Source organism: Heterodontus francisci, chromosome 35, assembly GCF_036365525.1.
Source record: "Heterodontus francisci isolate sHetFra1 chromosome 35, sHetFra1.hap1, whole genome shotgun sequence".
Taxonomy (NCBI): domain Eukaryota; kingdom Metazoa; phylum Chordata; class Chondrichthyes; order Heterodontiformes; family Heterodontidae; genus Heterodontus; species Heterodontus francisci.
In genome coordinates, this window is record NC_090405.1 from 36,384,244 (window position 1) to 36,406,372 (window position 22,129).

The 22,129-nt window shown below is 42.2% G+C and overlaps 1 protein-coding gene across 2 annotated transcripts in view; it reads right to left on the bottom strand.

The window, feature by feature from the left end:
* The window catches only part of trip4 (thyroid hormone receptor interactor 4), a 126,651-nt gene that overhangs the window by 10,891 nt on the left and 93,631 nt on the right, over positions 1-22,129 (bottom strand). The window contains exon 13 of one of the 2 annotated variants that reach the window (XM_068015344.1): positions 13,928-14,067. The exons of the other annotated variant lie outside the window; for it this stretch is intronic. Coding sequence (XP_067871445.1) covers positions 14,033-14,067 — 35 coding nt within the window. The 3' untranslated portion in view covers positions 13,928-14,032. Of the gene's footprint in view, positions 1-13,927; positions 14,068-22,129 lie in introns of those variants that run through there. 2 annotated transcript variants of the gene reach the window in all.

The window sequence follows — 22,129 nt, forward strand, 5'->3', positions numbered from 1 at the left end:
GGTTATACAACTGAGTGGCTTGCTGGGCCATTTCAAGGGTATGTAAGAGTTAACCACATTGCTGTGGGTCTGGAGTCACATGTTGGCCAGACCAGGTAAGGACAGCAGATTTCCTTCTCTAAAAGGACATGAGTGAACCCGATGGGTTTTTACAACAATCGACAATGGTTTCATGACCATCATTAGACTAGCTTTTTAATTCCAGATTTATTAATTAAATTCAAATTCCACCTTCTGCTTTGCTGGGATTCGAACCCATGTCTCCAGATCAATACCCTGGGTCACTCGTCCAGTGATAATACCACTACGCCACCGCCACCACCACTGTCAGGTAATGCAGCAGCCACATGTAGCTGGTAACACACGTGGAAAACAGGCAAACAAAAATAATCTGAAAGAAAGAACCTTGCTTGTACCGAGGTCCAACTCATTTAATTCAAGCTAATTTACTACTTATTCCAGAATGACAAATTGTTGCAAAACAATTCAAAATTGGTTCCATCATCTCTCTTAATAACCATGAAAATAGGGGCAATGCAGAGAGACTGGAGAAGCTGTGATTTTTCTCCTTACAGGGGGGAGATTTGTTAGAGGTAGTCCAAATTATGAAGCGTTTTGATAGCGTCAATAGAGAGAACGTGTTCCCACTGGTTGGAGGGTCAGTAAAGAGATTTAAGATCATTAGTAAAAGAACCGGGACTGGCGGGTGGGTGGTGAAGAGGGGATTTTTTTTTTAATGCACTGAGTTATGATTTGGAATGGACTGTCTGAAAGGGTGGTGGAATTAGGCTTAATAATAAAACTTTCAAAAGGAATTTGGATATATACGCGGAAGTAAGAATTTGCAGGGCTATGGGGTTGGGGGGGGGGGTGGCGGGGGGAAGTGGAACTAGTTGGACAGCTCTTTCAAAGAGCAAGCTCAGATAGGGTGGGCTGAATGCCCTCTATGATCCTCAGTTTGCCTTATCCTCCATATAGCAGAGGTAAAAGAAAACCTTCTCCCCTCAGTGCTGTTCCCAGTGGCTAAGGTAAGCTTCAATGTGCTTTGCAAGAACACTGTGCTCATTGGTGCAATTTTAAGATGTGGCAGAGTTTTTTTTTTATTCGCTCATGGGATGTGGGAGTCATTGGCTAGACCAGCATTTATTGCCCATCCCTAATTGCCTTTGAGAAGGTGGTCATGAGCTGCCTTCTTGAATGGCTGCAGTCCTTGGGGTGGAGGTACACCCACACTGCTATTAGGAAGGGAGTTCCAGAATTTTGAACGAGCGACAGTGAAGGAGCAGCGATATAGTTCCAAGGCAGGATGGTGTGCGCTTGGAGGAAAACCTGCAGATGGTGGTCTTCCCATGCACCTGCTGCCCTCGTCCTTCTAGAAGGTAGAAGTCGTGGGTTTGAAGGTGCTGTTGAAAGAGTCTTAATGAGTTGCTGCAGTGCATCTTGTAGATTGTACACACTGCAGCCACTGTGCATCAGTGGTGAAGGCAGTTAATGTTCAGGGTTGTGGATGGGGTGCCAGTCAACTGGGTTGCTTTGTCCTGGATGGTGTTGAGCTTCTTGTGTTGTTGGAGCTGCACCTATCCAGGCAAGTGCAGAGTATTCCATCTGTCATGAAAACCCCACCTGCCGAGAATGAGGCATATTAATTTTGTCATATGAAACATGAGTTTAAAACTGTTGCTGGACTGAAAAGATGACTTGTTTCAAGAGATCACAGCAGTGGCTGGAAACATTTGCATTCTAAGAGACAGTTGCCTGGAGGAGACAATGGAACTACTCCCTGATCCAAATAACACAAATGGATTTTGATCACTGGACACAAAGCCAAGGCAACAAATCTTTAAAATAAAGAGGAGCCTGTCCCTGGCAGGTCTACATTGGACTGACTGTGGCAACCTCAAAGGAAATGGCATTTTACAGTTCCAGTGAAATAAATAAGGCAATTGACTTTAAATGGAACTGCACCACACTGCAGGATTACTGAACTGACTGAAAATTATAAACAAATTCTCACTCTAATATGGCTCATTTGTTTTATTCTAAATATTGCTGCACACAAGGAAGTGTGCAATTTTTTTTCTTCTGTATTCATAAGCCTGACTCGTCCATGATACACCAACTAGACCAGCTAACACCGTTTTTATACATGAATCACATTCAAAGTCACTCTGGCACAACGGGGTTCCACTGTTCGACAAGTTCAGTTGCTGCAAGAACTACCAATTTGTTCAGAGGCTAACGTCAGGACTCCTCCCCTGCTATTTATGACTGGTGCAATTCCAATTTTAAAATAGTGTTTGTGAGCAATAGCAATCTAGAAATAGACACATCCCAATTTTCAATCTTTTTTTTAAAAAAAAGGAAGGAGTTTACAAGACTGTTACAAGAACTTCAGGTGAGCTGGACCCAATCTGTCAGGGATCAGCGAGCAGCTGTGTGTAAGGTATTAATTGTCCAGAGACAGAGATGGGAAACTCAACAGGATATAGTTCTGATGAAGGGTCACTGACCTGAAACGTTAACTCTGCTTCTCTCTCCACAGATGCTGCCAGACCTGCTGAGTATTTCCAGCGTTTCGGGTTTTTATTTCAGATTTCCAGCATCCGCAGTATTTTGCTTTTATTTTGGTTCTACCCCAGAGGATTAAGGAAAAGCAAAATTGTATCTTCAGTAATTGAAAGGTTTTCAATCCACTGAACACACCTTTCCAGTTAAGGGTTTGAGGTACACTCTCTCCAACACTTAGATTTCCCTCATTGCAACAACTTTAACTAACAACTAAATTAGGAGAAAACTTTACACAGGTCTGATCCTGGGTGCTCCAGTGGATTACAGAGCAACGTTTCACCTGGGATCCAAGTTTAAAGCCATCCAGCTTAACTGGTTAGAAAGTGGACTACATGGTTCAAAGTGGGTAAGCCCACCAGCATAAATCTGGACAACCTGGTTCAGGGAAGCACAGGACAGCCAGTAAGTCAAAGGATGGGGCGGAGGAAAAAGAATGCTCTAAAAAAAACACTATACTAGGAGCACCCATAAGTGGGAAAGTGTTCCATTTCCCAGTGTTAAATCAAAATTTACTCACAAAACAAATAAATAAAAAAAGTTTTGACCTTATAAACTTACTCTGAGAAAATTTGGAAAACAAACTTCTCTTAAAAATTCTGAGGCTTTACAATTAAACGATGACCCCAAGAATGAGCACTGTGGGCCCGAATGCGGATGCAGCAATGCTGTCACTAAGGGGACGGGTAGGTTCAAGTGCGGCGTCACTCAATTTTCAATCTATAGTGTCACTTGGAGGATGCGGCAGCGGGCAGAGAAGGCAGTGGTGGGCAGCGGCCAGAGGAGAAGTGGTGTTTACTGGCTGGACATCAATTATTGGAGGAACAGGTGGTGGCCGGGCCTGAAAGCTAGCTGGGCTGTTGCTCCCCTCACTTCATCGAGCAGACCTCGAGAGAGGAAAGGAATCAAGACACAAACATAAATGGGGTAAATGAAACCACGCACCCCCAGAAAAAATCTTTTTAAAAAGACAGGAATTGTGATGCTAATGAGCCTCACATCTGAAACTATTGGTTGGAGCTGCATTAGCCACATGTCAACAAACACCTCCAATTTATTTCTTGCTTTTCCTTTGGTAAGGTAGTAACTTCCCTCTCTTTCTTTCTATTATTCTTGCCTCTTTGACCATACTACCTGCACCTTGGGGAGAACCTGTTGCCATGGAGGGAGCAAAACAAATCCATGGCTGACGTCACGACAGATCTCCCCCCATCCATACCCTTTCCTTCATGGAGGAAATGGCAAGCATGGGTCACGGATCACCACTTCCCATTAGCTGTGATTAGCAAATGGCTAGTTGCATGAGGAAGTGGGGAATGGTTAGCATCAACTCTACCAATGCATGGGACTATACATTCATTTCCCACATGCCACACCACTTCAGCATCCTCTACATGTACAGACATGCATTCAAGTACATCACCAAAGTGAGAACAGCTTAAGCAGAATTATTTTCTTGTGCTTGCAAAGCAAAATTGTGACAATACATGGAATTTTTAAAATAAACAAGATGTGTTGAGTGAAAGGATCCATTTGTGGTCTATTATAATTCTAGGCAATCAGTCACACATCAGTTAGTCTGCTCTGTTGAGGAAGCCTTAGGAATGATGACATTCTGTGAATGAAGTCGCATGACTGATTCTTGGAATTCATTTTGTTTAATGTTCTTAAGTGCAGAGAGATCCCAAAAAAGCTAAAATTCCTCAGAGAAAGGTAGGCTGTAACAATACAGTGCGACTCACCTCCACATTGACAGACTCAAAAGAAAGCCTGAAGTGAGCCTGGGGGTTGAGGGTCACAAGATAACAGGAAGAGAATGGAGTGAGGTTTGGAAATAAGCCCTCAACATCGCCCGCACCCGCCGCTCCCCCCCCATCCCCCCACCAAACAGAGTAAATGCAGTAGGGTCAGCTTCCACCATTTATCTCTAAACCAGCCATTCTGTGCAGTGCTCTGGGATGTCATGACCAGCTTTGTGTGCCTCTCTAACCTACTCTCGTCCTTCATCCTTTCCCAACCTTACCCTTGGCGAATGGAAGGCTCCCTCTACTTGCAGACCACATTTATTCTTCAGCAACAATTTATTTCCTTGCTATGGCAAAACTCAACTCCCTTCTGTGACAAACCCATGTCAGGTTACCAATTTTTTTTGGCTCTGAATATTTGGCCACACCTGCAGTGGAGCTTTGATAAGCGGCACCACAGTTTGGTAGGATGCAAACTCACGCCCACAACACATGACACACGAAGATCGGGGAGGGTTTTCCAGATTTCCACTACCCTTGAAGAAATATTTCCTGACACCACTCCTAAATGGCCTAGCTCTAATTATAAAGGTTATGCTCCTTGTTCTGGACATCGGATGAAATAGTTTCTCTCTATCTACCCGAACAACTCCTTTAATCATCTCAATTAGATCAGCCCTTAATCTTATAAAATCAACAAAATAAAAGACTAATCTACACAACCTGTCCTCATAATTTAACCCTTTTAGCCCTGGCATCATTCTGGTGAATCTTTGTTGCATCCCCTGCAAGGCCATTATTGCTATCCTGAAGTGTGGTGTCCAGAACTGAACACATATTCCAGATGCTGTCTAACCAGAGCTTTATACAACAGTAGCAGAACTTCCACTCCTTTTTATTCCAGCTAACAGAGAAGAAAATATCTTAAGTAAAAGGACTTTGTTTTTTTTTTAATGCAACCTTCTTCCTCCAAAATAATAATCGTGTTGAACCAGAGAGCAAAAATATTGCCTTGACACAGCACAATGGGATCTTTGGCACATACAGAAGGCAAGCGTTGCCCTCGGTCTCAATGCCCAAATATGGCTTTAAGTTATTAGTTCCGGTAGCACCTGCTCCTGATCTGCACTGCAGCAATTCCACTCTCTTGAGCACATGGGCTGGGCGTGGGGGGAGTTATTACAGGCAGCTTTCTTGTTCGGAAAAAGTCAGGCAGACAAAAATACATTTTCAAAGTGAGTTTCTGTGCTACATACTCTCCCTGGCAGCTTACCTAAACATCAATTATCACATCGTAAAATGGGGCACCTGGCAATCATTGGCATTGAATGACCAAGCACAGCAGCTGCTCTTAATATCGAACTCACAAAACAGCCCGCCAGCACGCTGTAATTACATGCTGCCTTGCCTCTCTCGGAGACGTGAGGGTTGTCAATTACTGACCCCTCTGTGCAGGCCCATCCCATTATGAGTGGATTCACTGGAAAGATTTGATGTCAATTGCACAAATGCTGTGTTTTACATTGGCTATGCCGGATCGGATCTCTTACAGCTCACTTAACCGCATTAGAGACGAGGCGGTTTTATATTAGCACGCAATTAGTAGTTGGATCGTTACCATTACTGCTTTCATATAGCTCGAACTGCAATCACGAAGGAACCGTTCCCTCCCCACCCCCAACCCCAGAAATCAAAACGTCCTTTATAGAACAAAATCTATATACAGAAAAGAGATGTATGCAAATCTTTCTCATGACACTATGCAAGTAAATCTTCCTCAAGATGCATTTTGTTTTGGATTCCATCAGCATTCAAACAACCACTCTGGCTCTGCGCCAGTCTGGGTCTACGCGCCTTTGTGTTGTCATGCCAACCAAGACATACATGATTCGCCTGTATTTACATCTCAGATAAAAGACTGGCATAATTAAAAGGACAAATGCAAATCTTTCTCATGACATACTTTCCATCGAATGAGCCAGTTATTTCTTGCAAAACATCTGCCAATTCTTTTGCTCTCTACAGCAGCAGCCTCCAGATTATGCAGCAATGTGTTAAGCTGCCCAAATAGAAAATCTTCTCAGTAACACTGCACTCAATTTAAAAGGGCCATACAACCTCTGCTAAAAATACATCCAACGCTGTCTTTCCAATCCAGCTGGTGCCCTCGGGCCAAGTCCATCTGTGGCTGAGAAGGTGGAAGCCGAGCCTGCTCTCCGCTGACATGCAGGAAACTTGCATATGCAAATCCCCAATCCAACATAAGCAAACTTCCACCAAGTTTGTGCTTCACAACAGCCCTTTCATACAACCACCAATTCAACAATAGCTGCAATGTCACAAGAACACAAGAAATAGGAGCAGAAGTAGACCATAATGGCCCATCGAGCCTGCTCTGCCATTCAATACAATCATGGCTGAGCTTGGGCTTCAACTCCACTTTCCTGCCCGCTGCCCATATCCCTGAATTCCCTGCAAGACCAAAGATTTATCTATCCTGGCCTTAAACGTATTCAAACGATGGAGCATCCACAACCCTCTGGGGTAGAGAATTCCAAAGATTCACAACCCTTTGAGTGTAGTAATTTCTCATTTCAGTCCTGAATGATTGGCCCCTTATCCTGAGGCTATGCCCCTGCGTTCTAGATTCCCCGACCAGCAGAAACAATCTCTCATCTTCTACCCAATCAAGCCCTTTCAGAATCTTGTGTGTCTCAATTAGGTCCCCTCCAGAGAATATAGGCCTAATTTACTCAGCCTCTCATCATAGGGCAACCCCGTCATCCCAGGAACCAATTTGGTAAATCTTCGCTGCACTGCCTCCAGTGAAAGTATATCCTTTCTTAAATGTGGAGACCAAAACTGCACGCAGTATTCCAGGTGCAGTCTTACCAAAGACCTGTACAATTTTAGTAAGACTTCTTTATTCCTGTACTCCAGTTCCCTTGCAGTAAAGGCCAACATGCCATTTGCCTTCCTAATAGCCTGCTGCACATGCATGTTAACTTTGTGTTCCTTGCACGTGTACACCAAAGTCTCTCTGAACATCAACACTTAACAGTTTCACACCTTTAAAAAAAAAATTCTGCTTTTCCACTTTTTACAACCAAAGTGAACAACTTCCCACTTCCCTACATTATACTCTATTTGCCACCTTGTTGCCCACTCACTTAACCTGTCTCTATCTCTTTGCAGCCTCTCTACGTCCTCCCCATAGCTTACCTTTCCATCGAGCTTTGTACCATCAGCAAACCTAGATACATTACTCTGTCTCTTCATCCAAAATATTCATATAGAGTGTAAATAGCTGAGGCCCCAGCACTGATCCTTGCAGCACCCCACTATTCACTAAAATAAAAGCAAAATACTGCGGATGCTGGAAATCAGAAATAAAAACAAGAAATGCTGGAAATACTCAGCAGGTCTGGCAGCATCTGTGGAGAGAGAAGCAGAGTTAACGTTTCAGGTCAATGACCCTTCTTCAGAACTGGCAAATATTAGAAATGTGAAAGGTTTTAAGTAAGTAAAGCTGGGGTGGGGCAAGAGATAACAAAGGAGTTGTAGATAGGACAAGGTCACAGAGAATAACTGACCAGAAGGTTATGGAGCATAGGCAAACAATATGTTAATGTTGTGTTGAAAGACAAAGCATTAGTACAGATAGGGTGTTAATGGACTGAAAACTGAACAGCAACAAGTACAAAAATGAAAAAAACAGTAGGTAAGCAAACTGAACAAACTAAGATAAAATAAAACAAACACACAAAAAAAACAACTAAAAAAGAAAGTAAAATGGGGGGCTGTCATGCTCTGAAATTATTGAACTCAATGTTCAGTCCAGCAAGCTGTAGTGTGCCTAATTGGTAAATGAGATGCTGTTCCTTGAGCTTGCGTTGATGTTCACTGGAACACTGCAGCAATCCCAGGACAGAGATGAGAGCGGGGGAGTGTTGAAATGGCAATCAACCGGAAGCTCGGGGTCATGCTTTCAGACTGAGCGGAGGTGTTTTGCAAAGCCGTCACCCAGTCTGCGTTTGATCTCCCCAATGTAGAGGAGACCACATCGTGAGTAGCGAATACAGTATACTACATTGAAAGAAGTACAAGTAAATTGCTGCCTCACCTGAGAGGAGTGTTTGGGGCCTGGGATAGTGAGGAGAGAGGAGGTAAATGAGCAGGAATTACACCTCCTGCGACTGCAGGGGAAGGTTCTGTGGGAAGGGGACGAGGTGGTGGGGGTAATGGAGGAGTGGACCAGGGTGTTGCAGAGGGAACGATCCCTTCGGAATGCTGACAGGGGAAGGGAAGGGAAGATGAGTTTGGTAGTGGCATCACGCTGGAGGTGGCGGAAAAGGCAGAGGATGATCCTTTGGATATGGAGGCTGATGGGGTGCTGCCAACTTGAAAACGCCCCATTTATGCCACTCTCTGCTTCCTGTCTGTTAACCAATTCTCTATCCATGCTAATATATTACCCCCAACTCCAATGTTTATTAATCTTTTATGTGACACCTTATCGAATGCCTTTTGGAGATCCAGGTATACTACATCTACTGGTTCCCCTTTATCCACCCTACTAGTAACATCCTCAAAAAATTCAAATAAATTTGTCGAACAGGATTTCCCTTTAGTAAATCTATGCTGACCTATTCTAATCATACTATGCTGAAGTGTTGTTAATACTTATTTAATAATATTTTCTAGCATCTTCCCAATGACTGACATTAGACAACATAAGCTACTAATGGCTCCCGACATTCGGATACCGTACAAAGTGAAAGGCACTTGTCTCCTATTGCTGGGTCTTTCCTCCCACCAGCCTTAGTGGATTAGGCAAGTTGACGCCAAGGCCGACTGCACAAGCCTTGCATGCTGGGAACCTGTGGCTCTAACACAACAGTGCAGCAAATTAAAGGCAGCTAACAATATAGTAGTAACATTCTTGTCGCTTCTTACTGCAGAAGAGAGAGCTTGCTTTTAACTGAATACTGGCAGAGATACTCTGCTTTCAGGAAAAAAATACTTGTATTTATATAGCACCTTTTAAGTCCTCTGAACATTTCAAAGCACTTTTATAGACAATGAAGTACTTTTTAAAGTGTCGCCACTGTTGTAATGCAGAAAACACAGTAGCCGATTTACAAAGCAAACCCACAAACAGCAATGAAGATAATGACCAGATAATCTGTTTTTAGATGCTTGATGAAGGACAAATAATTGCCAGGACACCAGGGAGAACGCTTCAGCTCCTCTTTGAAATAAGGCCACGGGATGTTTTACCTCCACCTGAGGGGGCAGACAGGGCCTCGGTTTAATGTCTCATCCAAACGCAGAATTTTCTCAGTAGTGCACTGGGAGTGTCAGTCTGGATTATATGCGCAAGTCTCTAGAGTGGAACTTGAACCCACAACCTTAGGACTCAGGTGAGGGTTCTATCACTAGACCATGGCTGACTGCAGAAGTAGCACAAACAGGCTGGCTCTCATCCTAACTCACCCAATAGTAAACACATTGTGGACTGAGTAATTTAGAGTGACTAATACCCAATAACTGCAGACATTTCACTTGGAAGGTCATTTAAACTGAACTCATCCTTCATTTAAACCACGAACACTCATACTTTGGTAAAGAACAGTATGAGTAGCACTACACTATGCCTTTGCACCTCAACTGAAGTAATCTGCAATTCGGGAAAGAACAGGACACCAAGAACGCGCACCTCGACTTGTGTGTCTTGCATAACCAGTTTAGCCTGAACAAGTAGCTCAGGAGGGTAGATGGTCTCAGGGACAAGGCTACAATCATTTGGCAGGAGCAGATTAACAATCTAACTCTCAATTGGAGGAAGTACATGACAGCTGACAAAGTCATGCTGGTTGCAGATATTTAAGTAGGAGGTGCAGTGGTCAGGCAATTGCCTTTCATCTTTAGGATCTGGGTTCAAATGCAGCCCATAATAATGGTTTGACAATCACCACTCTCCATCTTTAAGGGCAATGTGAATTGAGTTTGGGCAGTTTCAATAGAATTCTTTGTGCGCCCCCCCTACCCCACTCCACCCCCAGAACAAAGCTGTTCCCAATTCAGGATGAATGACAACCTGTTTCAAAGACACTATACGATAATTGGTTTGGTGATGGAAACTGCTACTGCGGTGTAAGGAGGGGATGTTCTTCTGACATTGAATTTTATTGGGCAGGTTAAAGGGAGTTTTACAGTGCATCAAAAAAGGAAGCTGTATTAGCTCTGGGAATACCTGCAGCTGATTGTGTCTGAAATGAAAAGTATCTTTCTACCCGCAGAGTGCTTGAGGTAAATAGCATAAACGTATTTAAGGGGAAGCTAGGTAAGTACATGAGGGAGAGGAACATGCTAATAGGGTGTGTTGAAGTAGGGTGGGAGGAGGCTTATGTATAGCATGAACACCAGCACAGACCAGTTGGGCTGCTTTGAGTTGCAAGGAATTATCTAAGGCAATATTCAAAGAGGAGTAGGAGTTCTCACTGTTGTCCTGGCCAATATTTAACCTGCAATTAAACACTTGGAACAGAATTATTTTGTCAGTTATTTAATTGCTGCTTGTGGGAGCTTGCTGTGCATAAATTGGCTGCCACGTTTCTTACACCACAACTATAACTACAAAAAGTACTTAAATTGTCGTTTAGTAGTACAGAACTTGAGCATTGCTGAAAATAGAGACATGCTGTCAAAACTTTTCTTCTTGCACTCATCAGGACAATCCACAAGAACACCCAATGTAAGGGAAAACAACAACTTATACTGCATGAGAAGAGAGCGCTGATTGGTTGGCAAGTGAACTCTGGTAGAGGCGTTGCCATGGAGAATGCACCAGTTTACGATGACTGACCATTAACTGCCAAGCTTTGTTTGAAATTTAAACCAGTTCACCACTAACAGGATGCTGCCGTCAAGCCAAAAAGACATCCTGCCAATCACACAAATCAGTAATGTGATATATGAATTTCAATGCCAGTGTGATGCTAGGTATATATGCCATACGTCCCAAAGACTGGCAGATCGTATCAAACATGTCCCTTCTGCTGTTCGCAACGGGTAGGTACCCAACCAGCCCGTGCTTGCAAAACTCAGAACAGTGTCCAACATTAGATATGATTCCGCGCTTGGACAATATTTGCTAAATAATAGTGTGCGAAGAATTACGCTGACAACCAATTTAAGATTGTCAGTAGGGCTCACAGTGTTGCGCAATTACGCGTACTGGAAGCTACATATATTAATACACAGGGCCCTGTTCTTTGCAGACAGAAAGAATATGTACACACATTGCGCCTGTTTCAGCTGAACAAAATAAATGACAGCCATTCACTGGTTCATTCCTCAAGGCAATGCCTTGAGCAGAGTCAAGCTGCCTGGTTTAAATTTCAAACAAAGCTTGGCAGTTAACTGTCGGTCACTGTAAACTGGTACATTCTCCATGGCAATGCCTCTACCAGAGTTCATTTGCCAACCAATCAGCACTCTCTTCTCATGCAGTACAAGTTGTTGTGTTCCCTTACATTGGTTATTCTTGCAAAAAGTACTTAGTTGGCTGCGAGGCACTTTGGGACATTGTGAAAGACAAGATATAAGTAAAATTGAGTCTTTTTTCCTTTTGCATCTATATGATGTCAAAAGATAAAGATTCTGTTACAATAAAGGGTCAGCACTGAAACACAAAAGGTAGTTTTTGCTCTCTGGCATGCTGTTTTTAAAAACTCAAAAGGGCACTTTGAGTTTATCATTCCTCTGCGTGACATGTGGATGTGCAGAGAAGATTGCCAACGTGTGCTATGAAATACATGAGTCACTTGCCACACTGCACCCACCATCACCAGGGATGCACACACTTGGCAGGAGGACATATGGTGCCTGATTAGGTGCAAACTTCAAAACATTGTAACATTTAATTGACAATAGCTTAAGCTCAGAACTGCAGCATGGTCAGGGAAGTCAACAGAATCTTGAAAAGCCAAGTGGGCAACTTCTGTTGTGTGCCTTCAAAGTACAAACATTAGATCATTTCACAGTCCCTTAAACAGATTATATGCCAGCATTTTTGACATACACTTTTCCAGTGCGTGCACTTGAGAAGTGTATAGGAAACAGGATTATTTCAGAAAGTGTATTACATCATGTCATTGGATTGCTAAAACATAGGTTTGTGCCAAAGATTTTTCCATTTTAAGCAAAGCACAAAGAAGTGCAACACAGAGGCCAAGAACTTCAACACAAGGTGGAAGAGGGAACAGGAAGAAAAAGGAAATCTGCATCTAAGAATTTAGACCAAAAAATTCACATATTTGTATTTTGACAACACCTCATCACATTTTTAAGAGAATCCAAAAGGACTTTGTTTTTAAAGTAAAATCACTGTTCTAACGTAGGCAAACAATATGGTCAATTTGCACAGAGAAAGGTCCCATAAGCAGCAACTCAAATGAACGACCAGATAATCATTGCTTTGTGCTGTTGACTGAGGGAGTAATGTTGGCCAGGATATGGGAGAACACATTGCTCTTTGTCAAATAGTGCACTGGGACTTTTTATGCCCATTTGATGGCATACGTCTCATCTGAAAGAAAGTTTACAAAGTTTCTTGGTCCACTCCATTACAGTCTAAAGCAGTGCTCAAACAGACATGTTGATTATAAGCCTCGAAAATCACAGCTTTGGTGCAGTTTACTTCCACTTTGAAAGCAGTACAGCCCAGGAATAAAAAGGCCACTGAGCAGAATCTGCTGAACTTTTGAAGGAGGATTTTGACCCACTCTTGATTAGGAAGGGACTGGAAAAATACAGGCTTTATGCGGGAACATGATGGTGATGGAATAATTTAAAAATAAGCTTGGAGTCAAAGCAAACTGGTCAGACTGAATTGCCTTCCTCAATCCTGTTCTGCTTATGTTTTGAACATAACAACATTACTGTTGAGAGATTCATAATGGAGTAATTATTGTCCCCATCATCTGTTCCACCTTCAAATGACTTCTCTTAGATATATCATTACTGCATCCCATTTAACTTCTAGGGCTGTAAATTGTAATGAGTTATAAACTTACTTGGACTTGCTGCCAAATTTTAAAGTTCCAGTTCCAGTCAAGTTCAAAGATTTTAAGGTCAGCTTGCATTGCATGGAATACAGTATAATGAAGTCAAACTGTTGATAAATATTTCCATGCTACGTTCATTGTTGTTATGGGCTACTCATTAGACCCAGTAATTGCATGTAACTGCTTTAAGGACAATTTTATGAGGGTATGGCATATGAATAAACTGTTCAAAACTGAAGGGACTCCCATTTCCAGAGATGGTAACTGGGGTCATCATTCCATACGTTCAGGCTACATGATGATCTTTTATTGTGCAGTGAGCAACAGATTGGCACAGAAATTATTTTTGTTTTTAAAGAGGTATTTTATCTCACATTACCTTTAAATCTCATGACATATGAAATTTCAGATAGGCTGAGAAGCCTTCTCATAGGCTTCCACCATGCTCTTAATTTGGATAAGAGATGCATTAGAGTGGCTTAGGATATTTCTCATTCAATTCCTTGGCCATTGCTCGTATTTTTCTACTTGCTGTGGCAAAGTCTTGACATTGCTTTCATTCCACTGGTGAGTATCTAATGCTGGGATGTTCAAACACCAAGCCATGGGCCACGTGCAGCACCGGAGCCCTGGAAATTCAGCCCGTGCAACTCAATCGTATTCACTAGATTTTCTTCTTTGGCAACCTCCAAGCACAAAAAAACCCAATGAATGCTAAACCGGTACTCAACATCAGCAATTAAGATTTTAAAAAATGAATGGGAAAATTACACAATCAATGGTTAGAGCACAAAAAGAGGCTATTCGTCCCATCATGCCTGTGCCAGCTCTCTGTAAGAGTAACTAACCTAGTCCCACTCTTCCACCTTTTCCCTGTAGCCCTTCAATTTTTTTTCTCTTCAAATAATTGTCCAATTCTCTTTTGAAGGCCTCAATTGAATCTGCCTCCGCCACACTCTTAGGCAGTGCATTCCAGATCCTAACCACTCGCTGCTCATAAATGTTTTTCCTCTTGTTGCTGTTGCTTCTTTTGTCCATCACTTGAAATCGGTATCCTCGGGTTCTCGATCCATCCGCCAACAGGAACAATTTCTCTCTACTCTGTTCAGACCCCTCATGATTTTGAACACCTCTACCAAATCTCCTCTTAATCTTCTCTTCTCCAAGGAGAACAGCCCAAGCTTCTCCAATCTATCCATGTAATTAAAGTTCCTCATTCCTGCAACCATTCTTGTGATTCTTTCCCACGTCCTCTCGAATGCCTTAGTATCCTTCCTAAAGTGTGGAGCCCAAAACTGGACACAATACTCCAGCTGAGGCCGAATCAGTATTTTATACAAGTTTATCATGATTTCTTTGCTTCTGTACTCTACGCCATTATAAAACCCAGGATCCCATGTGCTTTACTAACCTGCCCTGCCACCTTCAATGATTTGTGCACATGTACCCCCAGCTCCGTCTGCTCCTGCACACCCTTTAGAATTGTATCCTTTATTTTATATTGCCTTTCCTTGATCTTCCTATCAAAATTAATCACTTCGCATTTCTCTGCATTAAACTTCATCTGCCACTTGTTCACCCATCCCACCAGCCTGTCTATGTCCTCTTGAAGTTTATCAATATCCTCCTCACAGTTCACATTACTTCCAAGTTTTATGTAATCTGCAAATTTTGAAATTGTGCCTTATACACCCAAGTCTAGGTCATCAACATATAATCAAAAAAAGCAGGGGTCCTAACGCTGACCCCTGGGAAACCCCAGCATATACCTATCTTCAGTCCAAAAATACAACTGTTCACCACTACTCTGTTTCCTGTCACTCAGCCAATTGTGTATTCATGCTGCTATTCAATTTATGAACTCTAACTCTGCTGACAAGCCTGTTATATGGCACTTCACCAAATGCCTTTTGGAAGTCCATGTACACCACATAAACAGCAATACCCTCTTTGTTTCTAATCAAAAAACTCAAGCAAGTTAATTAAACACAATTTGCCCTTGACAAATTCATGCTGACTTTCCTTACTTAACCCACATTTGTCCAAGGGATTGTTCATTTTGTCTCGAATTATCATTTCTAAACATTTTTCCACCACCGAGGTTAAACTGATTGACTTGTAATTAATTGCTGGGCTTATCCTTACACCCTTTTTTGAACAATGGTGTAACATTTGCAATTCTCCAGTCCTCTGGCACCACCCTTGTATCTCAGGAGCATTGGAAGATTATGGCCTGTGCATTCACAATTTCCACTCTTACTTCTCTCAGTATCCTTGGAAGCATCTCATCCAGTCCTGGTAACTTATCAACTTTAAGTACAGCTGGCTTATCTAATACCTCCTCCTGATCAATTTTTATCACATTCAGAGCCTCAACTAGCTCCTTTTTCACTATGACGGGCAGCATCTTCTTCCTTGGTAAAGACAGATGCAAAGTACTCATTTAATACCTCAGTCATGCCCTCTGCCTCCACACGTAAATTCCCTTTTAGATCCCTACTCGGCTCTATTCCTCCTTTTACTATTCTTTTACTCATGATATATCTAGAGAAGACTTTTGGATTCCCTTTCATGTTAATTGCCAGTCTCTTTGCTTCTCTTATTTGTTTCTTCACTTCCCCTCTGAACCTTCTATATTCAGCCCGTTTCTCAATTGTATTATCCACGTGACATGTCATATGCACCCTTTTACTGCTTCATCTTACTCTTTATCTCTTTCATCCAGGGAGCTCTGGATTTGTTTGCCCTACTTTTCCCCCTTGTGGGAATGTACCTTGACTGTACCCAAACTATCTCCTCTATAAAAGATCGTTCTTTGTTCAATTACAGTTTTGCCTGCCAATCTTTGATTTCAAATTTACCTGGGCCAGATCCATTCTCAACTCATTGAAATTGCACCCACCCCGGCCCCCAATTAATTATTTTGACTCTAGATTGCTCCTTGCCCTTTTCCATAGCCAACCTAAACCTTATGATACCATGATCACTGTACCCTACATGCTCTCCTACTAACACTTGATCCACTTAACCCTCCTCATTCTCCAGATGCTGAGGCATTCCCCAGCAATGCCTCCTTCCTCGTTGGACTGGAAGAGTAAGAGGCGACTTGATTGAAACATATAAGATCCTGAGGGGTCTTGACAGGGTGGATGTGGAAAGGATGTTTCCCCTTGTGGGAGAATCTAGAACTGGGATCACTGTTTATAAATAAGGCATTGCCCATTTAAGATGAGGAGAAATTTTTTCTGTCAGAGTGTCATGAGTCTTTGGAATTCTCTTCCTCAAAAAGCAGCAGAAGCAGAGTCTTTGAATATTTTTAAGGCAGAAGTAGATAGGTCCTTGATAAGCAAGGGGGTGGAAGGTTATCAGGGGTAGGTGGAAATGTGGAGTAATCAGTTCAGCCATTAATTTATTGAATGGCGGAGCAGGCTCGAAGGGCCAAGTGGCCTACTCCTGCTCCTAATTCCTATGGAAACATACTGGAGAAAATTCTCCTGAACACACGTTGAGAAATTCTTTCCCCCTCTGCCCTTTGCACTATTACTATCCCAGTCTATATTAGGATAATTAAAGTCACCCATTATAACTATTCTAGCACCTTCCTATAATTTCATTGCAAATTTGTTCGTCTGTACCTTTCCGTCTAGTTGGTGACCTATAAATACACCCAGAAAAGGAACAGTACTTCTATTGTTTCTGAGCTCTAACAAAATAGATTCTGTCCTTGACCCCTCGAGGACATCCTCTCTCTCCAGCCGTGTAATGTTCTCCTGAATAAATAATGTTACCCCTCCTCCTTTGTTTCCTGAACACCTTATATCCAGGAATAACTAGTGCCCGGTCCTGCCCTTATTTGAGCCAGCTCTCCATTATCGCCAAGACATCATAATTCCACATGGCTATATGCGCCTGCAGCTCACCAATCTTATTTACCACACTCCGTGTATTTACATACACGCACAGTAAACCTAATTTGGACCTTATTACATTCCCTCTTACTCTAACCCTACTCAATACTTCACTATTTCCTACAATAGTGGTATCTGTCTCTTCCAAATCTCTGTGCACCAGAGAATGTGAGAAAAGAAACAACCCATTTGCTCCAGCAGGTCAATGCCGGTGTTATTGCTGCACACAAATCTCCGTCCACCTTACTTTATCTCACCCAAAGAATAACTCAACTCCTTTCTCCCTCATTTTGTTTTATACATATGTGGTTTCACAACGCCCCCCCACCATAAAGTTAAGTGGCACATTCCTATATGGCCCACAAAGACAAACAGCCCACATAACCATTTTCTAAAAATGTACCTTCCAGCTGTTTGGTGATTGTAGTACATTGCACACAAAACCATTACATGGACATGGGCAAGTGTTTGTATTCTGCATTAAAGTAGCAGTGGAACAGAACATCTCATCCCTATCGAATTAAAATATTACACTTATAATTTTCAACTAATGAATGAGCAGACAATATTTGTGCATATAGATTCTATATACAAGGTACATCTATTCCCACTGGCAAAAGAATCAGTAACCAGAGGATACAGATTTAAGGTAATTGGCAAAAGAGTCAGAAGTGAAAAGCACAGACACTTATTTTTTTATGCAGCAAGTTAGGATTTGGAATGCACTCCCTGATAAGTTGGAGGAAACAGATTCAGTAGCCTTACTGAATCCTTCCAAAAGGAACTGGATAAATACTTGGAGAAAAAAAGTGCAGGGATATGGGTAAAGAGCAGGGGAATGGGACTAATGGAAAGAACCAACCCAGATTCTTTAGGCTGAATGGCCTCCTTCTGTGCTCTACTATTCTGTGATTATTACAGTGCTGTTTGCGGGACTGTGCTGTGTACAAATTGGCTGCTACAATTCCTACTTTACAACAGTGACTACATTTCAAAAGTACTTCATCAACTGTAAAGAGCTTTGGGACATTTTGAGATTGTGAAAGAAGCTATATAATTGCACATCTCTTTTTATTAAAGGCGAATATCTGTGCAAGTATTCAGCTCTCTCCTACTGTTAAGTGTAACCCAAGAATGAAGAGTTACGAGAAGGTAAGTGTCATGCCAAGAATGAAGCACTAATCTGGTCATGAACATTGATTATAAACTGATACTGTAGTGAAGAAAGGACTTGTTAAACAGATCAGCCATGGCTGGAAAAGACATTTGCATCTTAACAGATGGTGATTGGAAGGACAAGGGGCCATTTCCTGATATATTCAACCCACAATGGACCTTGATCATCAGGTATTGTGTTTAAGAGGAGCATTCCAGAGTACAGCATGGCTACCCAACCGGAACCCGACGGAACTCAACAACATGTGTCAGGTTTGGGTCGAGTCGGGTCTCTCTTCCGGGTCCAAAATTCAGGCTCGGGTCGGGTTAGACGTGGACTGAAATCAGGACAAACAGAAATCAGAGGTGAAAAGAGTGGGGGGGAAATGGAGGGGAAAGAAACAGCTACAAGTTGCGACATAAAACACCCGCGTGAAATTAACCAAACCCCTTACACTCTGAAATCTATCAAGTCCGGGAGAAACTGACAAGCCCAGGGAAAATACCAGTAACTGCACCAAGTACAGAAACATCAACTCAGCTCTTGCTTTAATCTATACTTGACCCAAGGATTTAAAACTATCTGGAAATAGGGAGATTAAACTTCCCAACCCGAGTTCTCGGCGGAGATTTTTTTTTTGTTAATGACATCAGAACTTGATACAGTTCAAAAGCTTGTTTGTTACATTGCATGATTTCCTGAAGTGGATACTTTTTTTCTTGCGAATGTTCAGGGTTGCAGCACCTTCATCTGTTTGAAATCAGTGGTTGTTATTTTTTTCAAACTTTATGATGTTAATTGAACACCGGTACATCAACAACTGTCACCTGTACTCAAATCACTCTAAAGCCTGGCTACGACCAAACCCGAATACACGTGTCAGGTTCAGGCATTTTAAAAAAATTCAAGGACTCAGGCTTGGACTGGCTGTTGTCGGGTCGGGCCCGGGTCGGGTTTTAATTTTATAGCCAAGCCAGGCTTTATTCCAGAGACTGCTAAGGTGATACAATCCAAGATGTGGTCAGACTAGTTAGTCACATGACTAATCTGCTTGGCAACCTGGGGTTTTCTGAATTGTACAAACATTTTGAACTCAAAGTCTGTTTGCTCCTGAACTAAGATCTCTCTTGTCTGCTCCCATCTCTTTCTCACAAGCCTCTGAATCCACTGAAGACACATGAACCCCAAGAGAGAAAAGTCTCCTACAGTGAACAAGGTTTAAGAAGAATACTGGGACCCAACAAAAAGCACTCTACAGTGAGCTCGAAGAATTGTAACAAAAACTCTTCAGAGATTACCTCAAACTTCTCCATTTTATTTTTCTTCTGCTCTTTTCGAGCTCTATTTGCATGTATGTATCGTGTATGCATGCTAGAGTGGGCACGTCGTGTATCTGTAGGAGTCAACCGAATTAGAGTTGAAGTTCAAGTTTAATAAATTTCAACTTTTCTTCTTTAAACCGAAGAAAACCCATTTGTACTTGTTTGTTTGCCTTATAATTGAAAAGCAGTAAACAAGGATTCACCGAGGGGTGCTAAAAATACTCTTTAAAAATAAAACCCTGCTACAATAAGACCAGGTGAAGGCTGAAAGGGAACCCTAGACCTCTTTCTCACCTGCTTGTAACAGTAAGTCTAAATCAACTGTTTGCGCTAATTGGTGAGATTGTAACAAGGGAATAAAAATTTAACATAAAAAGAATTAAAGGGGAGAGGAGGAATAGTTCTTAACACATAGGGCAGTTACAACCTGGAATCCTCAGTCACAAATCATCATTAAAGCAGAGTCCAGAAATTAGTTAGAAAGGAAGTTACAACAACAACTTATATTACATATAACACCTTTAACATAATTAAACTTCCCAAGGCACTTCACAGGAGTGTTTTAAAGCAAAATTTGACACCAAGCTGCAAAAGGAGGCATTAGGCATATGGTCAGAAGCTTTGCCAAAGAGTGTCTTAACGGAGGAAAGAAAGGTAGAGAGACGGAGCATTTAAGAATGCAAGAACATAAAAACAGGAGAAGGAATAGACCACACGGCCCCTCGAGCCTGCTCCACCATTGAATACGATCACAGCTCATGTTCTGCCTCAACTCCACTTTCACACCTGCTCCCATTTTTCTTGATTTTGAGAGACCAGCCTTACATATACTTAACGATGGTGCATCCACAACCCTCCCAGATTGACTTCCAAAGATTCACAACAAAAAGTGAAGAAACTTCTCATCTAAGTCCTAAACTATTGAGCGAATGCAAATCGCTGGAGCCAAGCAATATCCTCCTCATTTGCTGAGTTTAAGGTGATTTGTCCACCACTTAGTCTGTAGAAGGGACATTCCCCGGTAATCTGCAGCATTGTTTGTGTCTCTCCACAAATGCATAAGGGTTTGTACTGAGGCCCCAGTGGTGGAGGTTGGCTGCACAGGGGCCCTGGCTTGTCCGAAATTATTGACCTCTTATCCTGAGACTGTGCCCCCATGTTCCAGTTCCCCAGACAGGGGAAACCACCTCTTGACGTCTATCCTGTCAAGCCCCTTCAGAATCTTATATGTTTCAGTGAGATCACCTCTCATTCTTCTAAACTCCAGAGATCAGCCCAATTTGCTCAGTCTCTCATCATAGGACCTCCCTCTCATCACATGAACCAATCTAGTCAACCTTTTCTGCACCATCTCCAATGCAAGTATATCCTTCCTTAGATATGGAGATCAAAACTGCACACAGTACTCAGTGTAGCCTCACCCATGCCCTATACAATTGTAGCAAAACTTCTTTCTTCTTCAATCCAATAAAGGCAAGGCCAACATGCCATTTGCCTTCTTAAATTGCTTGCTGTACCTGCATACTAACTTTGTGTTCCTTGTATGAGCACACCCAAGTCTCTCTGAACAACATTTAGAAGTTTCACGCCTTTTAAAAAATATTCTACTTTTACTACCAAAGTGAAATAACCTCACACTTCCCCACTTTGTACTCCATCTCTCACCTTATTGTCCACTCACTTAACCTGTATATTCCATTTTGCAGCCTCTTTTTGTGTCCCCTTCATAGCTTACATTCCCACCTAGCTTTGCATCATCAGCAAACATGGATACATTACTCTAAGTTATCAATATAGACTGTAAATAGCTGAGGCCCCAGCACTTGATCCTTGCCACACTCCACTTGCCTGCCAACTGAAAATGCCCCAATTATCCCTACTCCCTGCTTCACAATATATTATCCCATCTGGGCTAATATATTACCGCCAACTCTATGAGCCCCTTATCTTGTGTACTAACCTTTTGTGTGGCACCTTATTGAAAATCCTTTTGGAAATCCAAGTATACTACATCTAATGGCTCCCCTTTACGTATAGGGAGCGAATTCCAAAGCTTAGGGTCCAAGCAGCTGAAGGCACGCTACCAATGGTGGAGCAATTCATTCAGGGATGCTCAAGAGGCCAGAACTTGGGAGTGGGAGGGGAAATATCCAGTTGTCGTGGTCCTCCAATGATATAGGTAGAACGAGGTTAGAGGTTCTACTGAGGGAATATGAGTAGCTAGAGGCTGAATTAAAAAGCAGAACCAAAAAGGTAATAATCTCCAGATTACTACCTGAGCCACAAGCAAATTGGCAAACGGTCAATAAGATTAAAAAGGTAAATGCGTGGCTCAAAGATTGGTGTGGGAGAAATGGGTTCG